Below are 14363 nucleotides of genomic sequence, written 5' to 3' on the forward strand. Positions count from 1 at the left end.
CAGTGACTGGGATAATTGGGATGGGAGTGTTGGAGTCAGTGCGATTGGCACAGGACAGAGCGGAGTTTAGGGCTGTTGTACATAGGGTCGCTATGAGTCGCAGGCGACTCGACGGCACATAACAACAACAACAAACAACAATATAACATGAGAGAGTTTAGAAAGCATCATTCTGAGTGAAATCACTCAGTGACATAAGGATAAATACTGCATAAGATCACTGTTGGGAAAATAGGATGATAAGTATAAATGTCCAAAAGGGGGAGGGGATGGGGGAGCAGAAAAAGGGAAAGAAGGGAAATCATTGGAGTAGCAGAGGTTGGATTGTGGAGGGGAGTGAAGGGATGGGAAAGGATCAATGGGCACTTGAAAAGACAGGGTGATGATAAGTACAGATCGAGTAATTAATTATATATAATGTATATGAATGACTCTGTGATGCTGAACACTGTGTCACTGATGCGCCAAATGTGGTAATGGGCACCCATGGTGGACAGTGTTTGCTGGAACTTCCTGACTTAAACAAGCCTGGAAGCAGGAGTGGCATGCACTTCCGAAATGGCTTGCCTCTGGAAACTCTATGTATGAACAGTGCTCAGGCCTTTCATTCATAGGGTCGCTATGAGTCATCTACGACTTGACAGCACCTAACAACAACAACAACATCATATGAATGACTATATAAAACACAATCTCCACGTACAGAAAAAATACCTGAAATGACATCATGGTGCCCGTTATGATGGTGATGCGACTTGTAAAGATCATGCTGAATGAGAAAAGTGATTCAAAAAAGGGTAAATATTATATGATCTCACCAATATGAAATAAGCAAATACAGAGAAATCTATGACGATTCATGGTTGCCAGGATGGGCAGGGAAGCAGAAAGGGGAGCTTTTCTATGTGAATGGTGGTAGAATGTTTTGCATAAGGGTAGTGATGGTGGTGGCACAGCATGAAACATAATATCACCAACATTGTAGATGTGGAAGTTGTGTTGGCAAATGTTTTGGGGTGTATGTTTTCCCCACAGTTTTTTAAAAAAAGAGAAAGGACAAACTTTATGTTTAAAAAAGAGTAAGAATGGAAAAAATTATAAGTAACAGTGCTGGTATGATTGATTGTAAGTAGACACATCTGGGCCTCTGGGAAATAGATAATGGCCTGATGCCTGCTCCATGCAGCGTGTCTTGGGTTACAAAAATGGAAGAATTCTGTCCACTTTTTGTCCATCAAGAGCTCAGGGTTAATTTGAAGGAGAACACGAGGACAGACAACCATCAAAGCTCGGGAAGGGTGCTGTGCTGCAGGAAGCACCAGCAGGGGAGAACAGGGGTCTAGTGAAAATTCTCAGAGAAGGTGATTTCTAAGTGGATGTCTAACAATTGAGGTTGAAGATTGCCTGGCACCTAGTAGGTGCTGATTTCCTATCAGATGAACTTTGTTGACTTGCATTGGGCAGAAGTTTCTGACTTCGTGTTTGGCCCCCATTTGCTGAAGCTGGAGACTGAGAATAGGAGTTTGAGGGGAAGATGACTCCGGAGCAGTTTTGCTAGAATGCTTCTCTTCTTTCCATTATTTCAATGGTGCCCAATGATCATAATAACCATGGATAGGGGGAATGGACCAAGGTCCTCCGTAAGTAAAAAGCAGCCCAGAATAAATGTCAGAAGTTTTTAAACAGAAAAGATGGGCATTTCCCCGCAGTTTCTCTGTCACTGTAACTCACTACCCGGGTAGCCAGAGCTCACCTCTCTGCGCAGCCGCGCGCCAGAGGGGCTCCCACGCAGGTGTCGAAACAAGCGGTCCATTCCCTGCACAAGGAGGGTCCGCACCGCCGTCAGTGCAGCCCCCATGGTGCTCAGCAGTATCTGCGTGACCCGGGTCAGCTGTGCTCCCACTTCGCGTCTCAGGCACGATTCCAGGGGTCCCTGGACATCAGCTAGGGATTGAAGACACAAGCCTGGGGTTCCCTCCTTGAAGGGTCCCGGCAAACGGAGAGGAAGAGGCCTCCGGGATGCAGCAAGCCAATGTGGACAGACTCTGAGCCCTGCCTCGACTCCATTTCACAAATGCAGACGCAGGACTTGAGATCTCAGCCTGACAGTCCAGGCCTGGACTGATCAGTGCCCCAGGCTCCCTCCACCCCTTCTCATGTCCCCTCTCCTCCAACCCACCTGCTGCTTCCTACACCTTTGCCTTCGAACTCTAACTCCGCCCCTAGCCACGCCTCCTCCCCAATTTAAACCTCACCCTCCAGTCCCGCCCTTTCTTTGCTCCCATTCTCTTCCTTCCTCTCAAGTGCAGAGCAAGATTCTGCCCCTCCTTTCCCCTGACCCCGCCCCTTTCTCCATAAGCCCCGCCCGCCTCTGACCCTGGTTAAGTACAGAAAGCCCCGCCTCCTTAGTCTCCAGAGACACGCCCCTTTGTGGCTCCGCCCAGGATCCCGGCTCCTCCCCTTCTTGTTCTCTCGCCCCTTCCCTCCCTCCCTTGCTGGTTCCAGCCTCACCCCGCAGCCTTCCTGCCACTCTAGCTCTCAGCCGCAGGGTCTGGTCCACCTCTGGACGAATGGTCCTTTCCAGGGTGGCCAGGAGCTCGTCCTTTTCGGGTTGGAAAGCACGAAGTTCGGCGGAGATCCCGGCCAGGATGGCAGCATGGATGGCATCCAGGAGCTGCAGGACAGGGATCCTCATACGCGGCAGTGGAACAGAGATGGAGAGGGACAGGGAGCAAGTGCCGACAGCTCAGACTCCGAGTGTCCGCCACCCCTCCTGACCTCAGTCCAGGCCCAAGCGCGGGCGCGGCCGGTCCCCCGCAGGCCGGACAGGGTCTGGGCGCGCAGAGAGGGCAGCAGCTCCCTCATCAGCAACTCGGTCAGCACCTGCGGGAGAATGAACCCTCCTGGAAGCTGAACCAGCGATGGAGCCTGGTGGGGCGCGTGCGGGAGCGCAGGAGCTGGACTGACCTCGGCGTCTGAGCCCAGGGTCACGTCGTCGTAGCCAAAGTGGCCTTGGTGCTGCCGGTAGAGCCGCACGGCGTCCAGGAAGGCCCGAGCAGCCAGGGCCGGGCTGCGCTGCAGAACTGAGGAGCTCCCTAGTACCCAGAGGGGACCCCACCTCCACCCACACCCCCGCGTCACCCCTCCAGGTCCAGGAATACCCGAGTGTCGCCCCTCACCAGGCCTCAGGACAAAGCCCTCCACTGGGACAGAGCTCCCCCCCCCAAAAAAAAAAACCCACCCCCTGCCCATAAGGGAGGGACTTTTGCACCAATTAAAGGGCGCACACTTAGGCATATCAGCTCTGGTTTCCTTCTCCATCCCCCTGGCCCTTCATTTTCAGCAAGCCCTGATGAAGGCCAGGGCTTCCACCCACTGTCTCTATTAAAATCCCAGTCACTGACTGCCTGGCATCCCTTCTGTATTCCTCCAAGCCACTTTTTACTGAGTAAGGAAACTGAGGTTTTAAGAGGTTCCCATAGCTTATCACAGAGCCTGGCCCACCCTGCTGCCTTATCCTCCCTGAGACCCACCAGTGTCCCTAAGCCGGATGCCTCCCTGGAGGGCCAGTTTCCAGGCACGCTGTGCCTCCCTCGTGGCTGCTGAGAAACAGAGATGCTGGCGAAAAGGGTGCTGCAGGAAGAGGGGGAAACTCTCAGGCATGTCCAGGAGGGGGTCGGGCTCTTCTGGTGCATGGTCTCCTGGAAGGAAATGGAAAATAGTCATGTTCATTCATTTTCTTTGATTCTGAAATTTATCATTCATTTACTAGGATAAAATGTCCATGAAATGCATAAAGCTGCCCCTGTAGTGGACCCTTACCCCTGCTGTGGCATGAGACCTGTTGATTATTGCTGCCACTGTTACGGTTCTAGCAGTACTAGGCTTGGTCACAGTCCTGGAGGACAGTGGCTTAGCCTTCTCCTTAGTATGCAGAGCAGACATCACTAATGGATTCCTGAAGCCTCATCTACACAGTGCGCTAGACAGACATCACCAGTCAATTCAACGATCCATGTGCCCTGATTGTTGTCCTCACCTGATGGCTACCTGGAAGGAGTCAGCCAGGCCTGGTTTGAGCTGGCGCATCACCTAGTAACTCTCTGGGTAAAGGAGATGAATGATTGTCATTGAGTCAACTCTGACTCATGATAGATAACCTTACGTACAAGAGAAAGGAATGTTGGCCAGGGCAGAGTCAGCCGCAGAGCACAGTATATTTGAGCTGATATTGCACTAGGCAATCTCATGGGGGGGGGGGGGGGAGTGGGAGGAGGACATCACCCTCAACCTCATTGACTGTCTGTTCTAACCAAATGTGATGTCCTCCTGAAAACGGATCCCTCGTGATGATATATCCAAAGCAAGGGAGTTGAGTGATTATGATTTTCATGATTTTAAAAATATATTGCCAGGTCTATAAACTCTGCTGAATCCTGTCCACTATGAGTGACCCTGTTGCTATTTGTAATACTGGTAGCACAGCTTTCAGCTTTGCAGTAACGCACCGCAGGATAACAAATTGATGAGCCATTGAAGCTCTATGTCTGGGGCACAGTTTATCATCGCTTTGACCTCCATTTTCTGCCTGTAAAATGATGGAGTTAGTAATGATATGGACAATCTATAGATGCTGAAAGGACAGCATGAATAAATTTCTTTTTGGTTTACTCATTTTATTGTTATGTACCATCAAATCAGAACTGACCCATAGCTGACCCTCCATCAGGTTTTTCATAGACAATTAATCATATGTCAGGAGACTGCCCATCCTCTGGTACCCCTAAATCCTTTATCAAAGAGTCTTGTGCTATTAAGCTAACCAAAACATTGATAGTTCAAATGCACCAGTCACTCAAGGGAAGAAGATATGGTAGTCTGCTGTCAGAAAGATTTATATACTTGGTAATCCTTTGGGATACTTCTACACTGCCTTGTAGGGTTGTTATGAGTTGGAATTAATTCCACAGCAGTGGCTTCTTTTATTTTCCTCGGCAATTCACGCTCTGTCAGTTTGTCATACTGCACTGGTTTTGCATCTTGCTATGATGCCATTTATATTTTAAGCACCAGTAAGATCACCCACGGTGGATAGATTTCAGCAGAACTTCCAGACAAAAACAGACTAGGAAGAAAAGCCTGGTGAAGGACTTCTGAAAATGAGCCAACGAGACCAAGACAGACTACTGTGCTATACAGCACCAGAACACAAGCCCTCTTGGATGGGAAAGCACCTAAAATGTGACCAGCAGTGCCTGTAGGACGGACTCCTAGGGAAAACGCTGGTTGGCTATCAAGGCTGAAGGGTGCTTCCCTAACAGGCACCTTGTCACATGCAGATGCTCAGAGAAATCAGTGCTCTCCATAATCTCAAGTCACAAGAAACCCAAACCCCTGTTCTTCATGCTTCTGCTTTTCTTCAAGTCTCTGCTCAAACCTCACTTATTTCAAAACAGCAGGCCTGCTTGTCTTCTAGTCAATGTGTACTCCTCCTGCAAAATTCTAACTAACAATCCAAATACAGTGCCTGTCTGCCTGGCTCTTCCATTTTTGATCCACATATCACATCTGGGAATCCACCTTCCTGCTCACTTCACACTCCAGACCCCTATTTTCCTCCTGAATGCTCTAAAGTAGCCAATAGGTCCTAAACCTACTAAATAAAGTATGGCCCAACCTCAGGCTTAATTAAGGTGGAGCCTTTCTGATTGGCCCCTTCCTTGGTGCCCATATGAATTTTGAACATGGCCTTCTAGCCTGCTTCCTCTCAGGACCTGTGGATAACAAAACATCCTTTATTTGGGTTGTTGGATGCTAATATGAATTTGATTCTGTGACCTGATTCTTGGTCTTTCTGGTTACTTACTATGCATCTGAGAACTAGACAATAAATAAGGATGGCAGAAAAAGAACTGATGCCTTTGAGCTGTGGTGTGGAGAAGGGCACTGAATGAACATCCATCCCATGGACGGCCAAGAGAATGAACATATATCTTGGAAAGGGTGCAACTAGAGTGCTCTTTGGAGACAAGAATGATCAGGTTTCACCTCACATACTTCGGGCACGTTGCTAGGAGGAACTAGGCCTGGGGAGGAGGGTCGGCAAAGGAGAGGAAGACCCTCAACCAGGTGGATTGACACGGTAACTGCTGCAATGGGCTCTAATATGTTAGGAAGCACGAGGATGGTGCAAGATAAAGCAGGATTCAGATCTTTTGTTTATAGGTTTGCTACGAGTCCAGTCCTACTCTACTCAATGGCACCTAACATCAACAACAATGTGAAAAAAATAAAAAAAAAAAAACCAAAAAACCAACAATGTGAACTTTGTATCCAAGGAAACCTCCATTTGAGATCCCTGCAGGGTATCCCCACCAGTGAGCTCTCCTTTACCGCTCCCTGTTTCTCTCATATCAACACCTCCCACGCTGGATGCTGGTCTCTCCCCGTGTGCCTCTTCCCTTTGCTGATTCTATTCTGTGTCCTTCCCTTGGAATAACCTGTAATCTTGATTAGAACTTCTGCTCTGAGTGGTGAGTCCTTTCAGTGCATCATGCAACTTTAAGGGGATCTCAGGCAACACTAAACCTGCAGCGGATGTCAGAAGTAAGGGTGGCCTTGGGGACTCTCAGACTTTACATTGTTATTGTTTCTATGCTTTTGTACGTTAATTCTATGGTTCCTGAGTGGCACAAGCAGTGTAAACTTGCCTTCTGGTCGTGCAGTGCTTGACTTAAACTGCTAACTAAGAGTCAGAGGTTCAAATCCACCAGCTGCTTCATGGGAGAAAGATGGGCAACTCCTCCTATAAAATTCACAGCTTCAGAAACCCAGTGGAGGGTCATTATGAGTGAGACGCTCCTATAGCAGCGAAAGGGAGGAAGATCTTCAACGAGATGTGTTGGCACAGTGACTATAACAACAGACTCAAGTATGTCAGAGACAGTGAGGATGGCACAGGATAGGACAGGGTTCAGAGCCATTGTTCATAGGATCACTATGAGTCGTAGTCGACTTGATGGCACCTAACAACAGGCTTAAATTTGTTCTTCAGTTCTCTCAGCTTGAGAAATGCAGAGCGAGTTCTTCCCTCTTTATTCTCCAATCCCAGTTCTCTGCACATTGCATTATAATGCTTTGCTTTGTCCTCCCATGCTGCCCTTTGAAATCTGCTCAGCACTTTCACTTCAAGAGGTTTTTTCCTTTGTTTCCGCAATATCCTCATCCAAGGGGCGATTTTCTCCTTGGTGACTATTGGGACATCTGGGGACCTGTTTGGTTGTCACAACTTAGGGGGTTATGATTGGAGGCCAGGGATACTGCTCAGCACCCTATGGTGAAAGAGATAACTTCACCCCAGAGATCAGCCCACCCCCAGCTGCAGCAGTGTCTCCACTGGGGTCCCAGGAGCCTAACCTGAGTGCCCCATAGAGTCTGGGCAGTGAGCATCCAACAGATGGAGATACTCTTGCTGTGAGGTCAGGATGGTGTACCCCGTCAGCGTCGTGGAGCCGAGGGGCTTGCCCCCACTTTCAAATTCCTACAAAAGGCATCCAAAGAACGAGATTAGGATAAACCTAATTTATGGCTTCTACACCCCAATTTTTTTTTTTATTTTGTCAAATTGGATCTGACTGGTACAGGAGGAGATTGTCCCTCTTTCTCCAGCAGAGAATCTGGTGGATTTGAACCATGCACCCCTGGGATTGCAGTGCAGCTTCTTGCCGCTAGGTCACCAGAGCTCCCTAACACCCCAACTTTTAACCTGAGGGAAGGTTTGGGTGAACTGGGGAAGTTCTCACTCCTCTCAAGGCCATCCCTCCAGGACCCCATCCCTGTTCAACTGAATCCATGGTCTCATGAGGCACGGGGCGTCAGCACCATTTCCACAGAGGGGGAAACTGAGTCCCAGGAAGGCAAGGGATCCACAGGAGCTCCTTGGATGGGAAGCAGGCACTTGTTGAAGTGAGCCTGGTTTTACCAACGACTGTGAGTTCCTCCCCTACTTCTCCATTTGTGTCTCCATTTACAATACATTCAGGTGGAACACGCCCGGATCAAGCACCGGGGGTGGGGGGGTGGGGTGGGGTGTGAGGGCCAGGAGTGGCGGTGTGAGGCTGAATTTATATTAAGGGACTGAGAACAGGGACTTGAGGGCTTCGGGGGCTCTATACCAGGCCCAGCCAGAGCGAGATGAAGAGGAGCGGGTCGCCGGCAGAGGGCGGCCGCGGCGCGCTCACCTCCTGGCGGCTGAACCACTCCAGGCGGCCGTCGCCACGCAGGACGCAGAAACTCCGCTGCCACCGCGGTGGACGGCCCCGCAGCTGGGTCAGGGGGCCTCGGTGCTCGCGGACGCGGGGCAGCTTCTGCGGGAGGGACGGGCAGGAGTTGGGGAGCAGCCGAGGTACCCCGATCACAGCACCCACCAGCCCTGGAGCCACCAAAAAGAGGGCGAGGCGCACAGTGTCCAGTACGCCCTGGTTTGAAGGCTCTCAAAAGTCCCCTACGCCTGGTCCTGCCCCGCGAGGTGGGGCGCACACTGGAGCTTTCCTACTGGGCCGAGTCAATAAAAATGCAACTGTCATGGAGGTGAGAAGAGGGAGCCCGGGCTGCCCTCAGGGCTGTCAGCGCCCCTCGGACTGGAGACAGCAGCGTGTGGTGGAGGCGCCTCCCTGGAGAGGTCCGAGGGCCTGGCTGCGCTCCGCCTTCCGTGCCAGGGTTTGGGAAACACTAGGATGGTTTGGCAGCGACTGTTGGTGATGGATGCACATCAGGATTCATGTAATTGGTGTCACTAAGTTATACTCCGGGGAGCTCTGTGGTCTCGTGAGTCGCGCTGCCAATCTAAAGGCGGGCGTTTTTAATCCATCAGCAGCTCCGCGGAAGAAACACAGGCCATCTCCTCCCACGGAATTTACAGCCTCAGAAAACCCGCTGGAGGGTCAGCTGTGGATTGGTTCCAAGTCGATTGCAATGACTTTTGACTGAAGTTTTACTTGTGGGAGTAGAGGGGAAGAATGAGCGAATAAATAGTTCTTAAGTGTCCTGGATGCTGACACCAGGGAGCGCAAAGGCCTAAAAATTCTAATTTTGCTAGAGTGGCACCTGGAGTGAGCGCTTTCCTTCCAAGGGTTCCCCGCCAGCCACGCCCACTGGCACATACCACGCCCCCGCGCGACAGACACGCCCATTCCCAGCCACGCCCCCAGGCCATGCCCACCCACCTTACTGCGTATCAGCTGGCGCCCTGCGGGCTCCTGGGGGCCCAGCTCTCGGGAGATCTGCTGCAGGACCGAGGCCGCCAGTTGTTTGCGGTAACATGGCAAGAAGTTCCTCAGCAGAGCGTCCACCTGACCTGCAAGGACAAGATAGTGAGGTGATTAGAGGGGTCTGCAGGCCTGTCTGAAGACAGAATGACAGGGAACCCACTGTGGTCTCCTCCTTGCATCCCAAAATTGCCCCACAAGACTTGCCCTGGATATCATTCACCCAGGGCCCTCCGTTGTCCTGTTACCCCCCACGTGGGCGGCAAGGGGAGGGCCTAATTGATAGCTAATACGCAGTAACAAAAACAAAGCAAACTGGTGACCCTCAAACAGATTCCAACTCATTTTAACACACGTGCTCTGCAAATAAGTACTGGGGTTTTTTTCCAGGAACAGATTGCCAGGCCTTACTTTCATGATATTGGAGACAGGTTGCAACCCTGACGCACTCCTTTCCTGATTTTGAACCATGCAGTGTTTCCCTGCTCTGTTCTGAGGACTGCTTCCTGGTCCAAGTATAGGTTTCATATAAACACAGTCAAATGTTCTAGGATTCCCATTTTCTTCAAGGCTAGCCACAATTTGTTCTGATCCACAAAGTCAAATGTCTTTGCATAGTCAATGAAACACAGACATTCCTCTGGTACTCTTTGCTTTCTGCCAAGATCCATCTGACACTGGCAATAATGTCTCTAGTGCCACGACCTCTTCTAAACCCAGCCTGTATTTCTGGTCTCTGTCAAAATGCAGTCGTTTCTGGATAATCTTCAGCAGGATTTTACTGTTGTTGTTGTTGTTGTTATGTGCCGTCAAGTCGTTTGTGACTCATAGAGACCCTATGTACAACAGCCCTAAACCGTGCTCTATCCTGTGCCAATCTCATTGCCTCTGACACACCCATCCCGATTACCCCAGTCACTGAATCAATCCACCTCATAGAGGGTCTTCCCCTCCTGCGCTGTCCCTCTACTTTACCTAGCATGATGTCCCTCTCTAAAGACCTGTCTCTCCTTACATGTTCAAAGTATGTCAGACGAAGCCCCAGAATCCTTGCCTCCAAGGAGTAGCCTGGTTTAACCCTCTCTAGGATGAATCTGTTTGTTTTCTTGGCAGTCCATGGTACATTCAATACTCTTCTCCAGCACCCACAGCTCAAAGGAGTCAATTCTCCTTCTATCCTCCCTAGTCATTGTCCAACTCTGATGCATAACAAGTGATTGCAAAAACCATGGCCTGTATCAGGCACACCTTAGTCTCCAGAGAGACACCATTGCTCTTGAGTACTTTAGAGAGGTCCCTAGCCGCAGACTTTCCCATCGCAATACGTTTTTTGATTTCCTGGCTACTGGTGCCAAGAGTGTTGACCGTGGAGCCGAGCAAACTGAAGCTGTGAACAATCTCAATCTCTTCACCATCCATCCTGATGCTACCGATTGGTCCAGTGGTGAGAATTTTTGTCTTCTTGACATTGAGCCTCAGTCCATATTGAAGGCTGCAGTCCTTGACCCTCTGCAGTAAGTGCATGAGGTCCTACTCAGTTTCAGCGAGCAGGGTTGTGTCATCTGCATAACGCAGATTGTTGATAGATCGTCCACCAATCCTAACGCCATGCTTCTCCTCATAGAGCCCAGGGTTTAGTGTGTAATATTTAGTGATATTGTTAAATAATTTCCACATACTGTTGGGTCATATTTTTTTTAATGGAAATAAATATGGATCTCTTCCCATCAGTTAGCCAAGCAGTTGTCCTCCAGACTTCTTGACACACAACTTGGAGAGCACATCCAGGGCAGCATCTGTTTGTTGAAATACATCAATTGGCATTCTATCAATTCCTGGGGCTTTATTTTTTTGCCAAGTCATTCAGAGCAGCCTGAACTTCCTCCTTCAACACCGTTGCCTCTTGATCATATGTTATTTATTGAAATTCTTCTGTGTCAGCCATTTCTTTTCAGTACAATGAGTCTGTATACTCCTTTTGTTTGTCTTCCTTTAGTGCTTCCTGAATCATTCAATGTCCTGCCCATATTCTGCATCCTTAAGCAGAACAGATCATTCAGGAAGCAGGGCTTCATGAGGAGGATGTGGCATCAGGATTGGAGGAAGATTCATTAACAACCTATGTTATGCAGATGACACAACCTTGCTTGCTGAATCTGAAGAAGTTCTGAAGTGCTTGCTGCAGAAGGTCAAGAACTGTAGTCTTCAATATGGATTGAAGCTCAACATCAAAAAGACAAAGATTCTCACCACTGAGCCAACTGGCAGCACCATGATAGATGGAGAAGAGACTGAGGTTGTTAACAATTACAGCTTGATTGGCTCCACAATCAATATTGTAAACACCAGCAGTCAGGAAATCAAAAGACAAACTGCATTGGGAAAATCTACTGTTAGCGACCTTTCCCAAGTGCTGAAAAGCAACCATGTCAGTCTAGAGACTAAGGTGTGCCTAATCCAGGCCATGGTCTTCATAATTACTTGCTATGTATTGGAGAGCTGGACAATGACTAAGGGTGACAGAAGAATCAGTGCCTTCAAATTGTGGTGCTGCAGACAAGTCTTGAACATACCATGGACTGCCAAGAAAACAAATAGATCTGTCTTGGAGAGGGTGAAGCCAAGTTTCTCCTTGGAGGCTAGGATTTTAAAGCTCCATCTCACATACTTTGGCATGTGGCCAGGAGAGACCAGTCCTTGGAGAAGGACATCATGCTTGGAAGGGAGGCGGGACAGCGCAGGAGAAGAAGACCCTGGATGAGACGGATTGATACAGTAACTGAGGTAATGGGGGTTGGCATGTCAGAATTAGTGAGACTGGCTTAGGACAGGACAGGCTTCAGAGCTGCTGTACATAGGGTCACTGTGGGTTTCAGGTGACTCAATAGCACATAATAACAACCTTCATGGTACCTTTAGGTAGATTAAAATTGTTTGCACCACTCAGGAACTAAAAGTAATGCACTCAAAATACTCCATCGAAGACCTGACCCATAGCTGACTCTCCAGTGGGTTTTTAAGAGGCAGTTAATCACATAGGAGGAGATTGCCCATCTGTCTCCTGTGGAGCAGCTGGTGGCCTTGAACCACTTGCCTTCAGGATTACAGTGCAATGTATGTGTGTGTATGTGTACATATACATAATTATATATGCAATTACAGATCTGTGAAGCCAGCACCCTAATTGAGATCACAAATTTAACCCAAATCCACTACCATTGAGTCACCTCTGACTCACAGGATCCAATAGGACCGAGTAGAGCTGCCTTTTAGGGTTTCAATAAATCAGATTTATTTCTTTACATAAAGAATATATATTTTTTAAATTTTATTATTTTGTGTGCGTGTGCCATCAAATCAGATCTGACTGGTACAGGGGAATATTGGCCTTTCTTTCCAGCAGAGCATCTGGTGGATTCAAACCATGATAAACAATATATCATGTATAAAGATGACCCTATCTTTTCCCCTCAGAGCAGTTTTTGGGTTTAAACCACCAACCTTTGGGTTAGCCGCTGATCATTTTAAGCCCTGCTTCACCAGAGTGCCTATGAATACATCTGTTGCCCACAAAAGTGTCCTTGTGGTCTGTAGGGGAATTTTTCAGAATATTTTTTAAAACTGTGCTAAAAATGTGCACAACAATGTACCATTTCAACCATGTACGTTTACAGTTTTGTGATTACATTCAGCGTGGTATTCAACCATCACCCTTATCTGTTTCCAAATTTCAGAAGCTTTTACATGCCCCATGCCAGCACAAAGTAGAGGGGTGCTCTGGTGGTTTATCCATAAGAAGTTGCACTGTCAATGCCAAGGTCTGTGGTTTGAATCCACAAGCTGCTCCAAGGAGCAAGAGGGTTAATCTCCGTCTGTATAATTTACTTCCCCTTACTTGACGGTACACAACAACAGCCCAACACCAGGAAATTTCTAGAGTGAAGAAATGGTCTGTATTTTGATCTAAAAAGCACTCCCAAGATGTTAAAGTTATTTACGTTTTCTCCCTCAGATGTGCACCTGACTGGCTAGAAAATGTTTCCTTTCTGTTGCCTGCAATGTGGACTCGGTGGCGGGAGCAGCAGTAGCCATCACAAAGTGGCCTGAGTACAGAGGCAGTCTCCAGATGGAAGGTGTTCAGCGTCATCCCATTACAGGAGAAGAGAAGCAAATCAGCTTATTTAAGCTATGAAAGGTGAAACAGTATCTTGACACTGTACAGCATAACTCATTGAACAAGGCTTGTGAGAGAGGCTTCGTTGCTGTGTTACCTGGTAGACTAAGAATGAGGCCTGGAGAGGTGCACTCACTCAGAGTCACACAGGGAAGGGACGGGGTACACTCTTGGGAGTCTGGTCTTTGCACGTGCTATTCCCCCCTCAATGGAGTGCTATTCCTGCCTCTCCTACCTGCCAACTCATTACACACTTCTGATCCACCTCACACGTCTCTCAGACTGTGGAGCCCCCACAAGTGGGAGGGTCCCCAGCACGTGATCAGGGACTCATCAAACATGGAATCCTTCTCAGTTTTTCTGATAGGAAATAAAAAATGAGCCTCAGTCCCTGGGGTCCATTTACAGGGGCCTGCTCTCCCTGGCCCTTCACAGGACCACTTCGGGCCTGACTGGGCCCAGGACACCTTTGCCCAGGTTCACACCCAATTGCACCCCAAACTCCTGAACAGAGTTACTAGAACTAAAATGCAAAAGACAGGAATCACTCTTGTACCAGTCAGATCCAATTTGAGAGTACACACGCACAAAAAAAAAAATTTAAAACCAAAAAAAAAAGACAGGAATCAGTTCAAATTTCATTTTAGATAAATAACAAACACTTACATTAGCAAAAAAAGTACATTCCATTCAATCCTTGGGCTATAATTACACTTAAACAGTATTCATTGCTTATCTGAAGTTTACACGAACAGGGTGCAGATAGATGGTTAAACACTTGACTACTAGCTGAAAGGTTGGCAGTTTGAACCCCCTCAGAGACACCTGGGAACAAAGACCTGGTGATCTGCTTCTGAAAGGCCATGGCCTTGAAACCCTCTTGAGAGTACTACTCTGCAGGCGTGGGGTGGCCAAATTCAACA

General features: G+C 48.5%; 1 protein-coding gene across 1 annotated transcript in view; it reads right to left on the minus strand.

The window, feature by feature from the left end:
- Positions 1 to 14363, minus strand: part of FAM129C (family with sequence similarity 129, member C) — a 28758-nt gene that overhangs the window by 14255 nt on the left and 140 nt on the right. The window contains 8 exon segments of the mRNA XM_006903693.1: positions 1754 to 1944; positions 2512 to 2674; positions 2779 to 2883; positions 2968 to 3083; positions 3534 to 3698; positions 7417 to 7540; positions 8241 to 8366; positions 9225 to 9355. Coding sequence (XP_006903755.1) covers positions 1754 to 1944; positions 2512 to 2674; positions 2779 to 2883; positions 2968 to 3083; positions 3534 to 3698; positions 7417 to 7540; positions 8241 to 8366; positions 9225 to 9355 — 1121 coding nt within the window.

This window comes from Elephantulus edwardii, unplaced genomic scaffold, assembly GCF_000299155.1.
Source record: "Elephantulus edwardii isolate Elephantulus edwardi_28Jun2011 unplaced genomic scaffold, EleEdw1.0 scaffold00226, whole genome shotgun sequence".
Classification (NCBI taxonomy): Eukaryota; Metazoa; Chordata; class Mammalia; order Macroscelidea; family Macroscelididae; genus Elephantulus; species Elephantulus edwardii.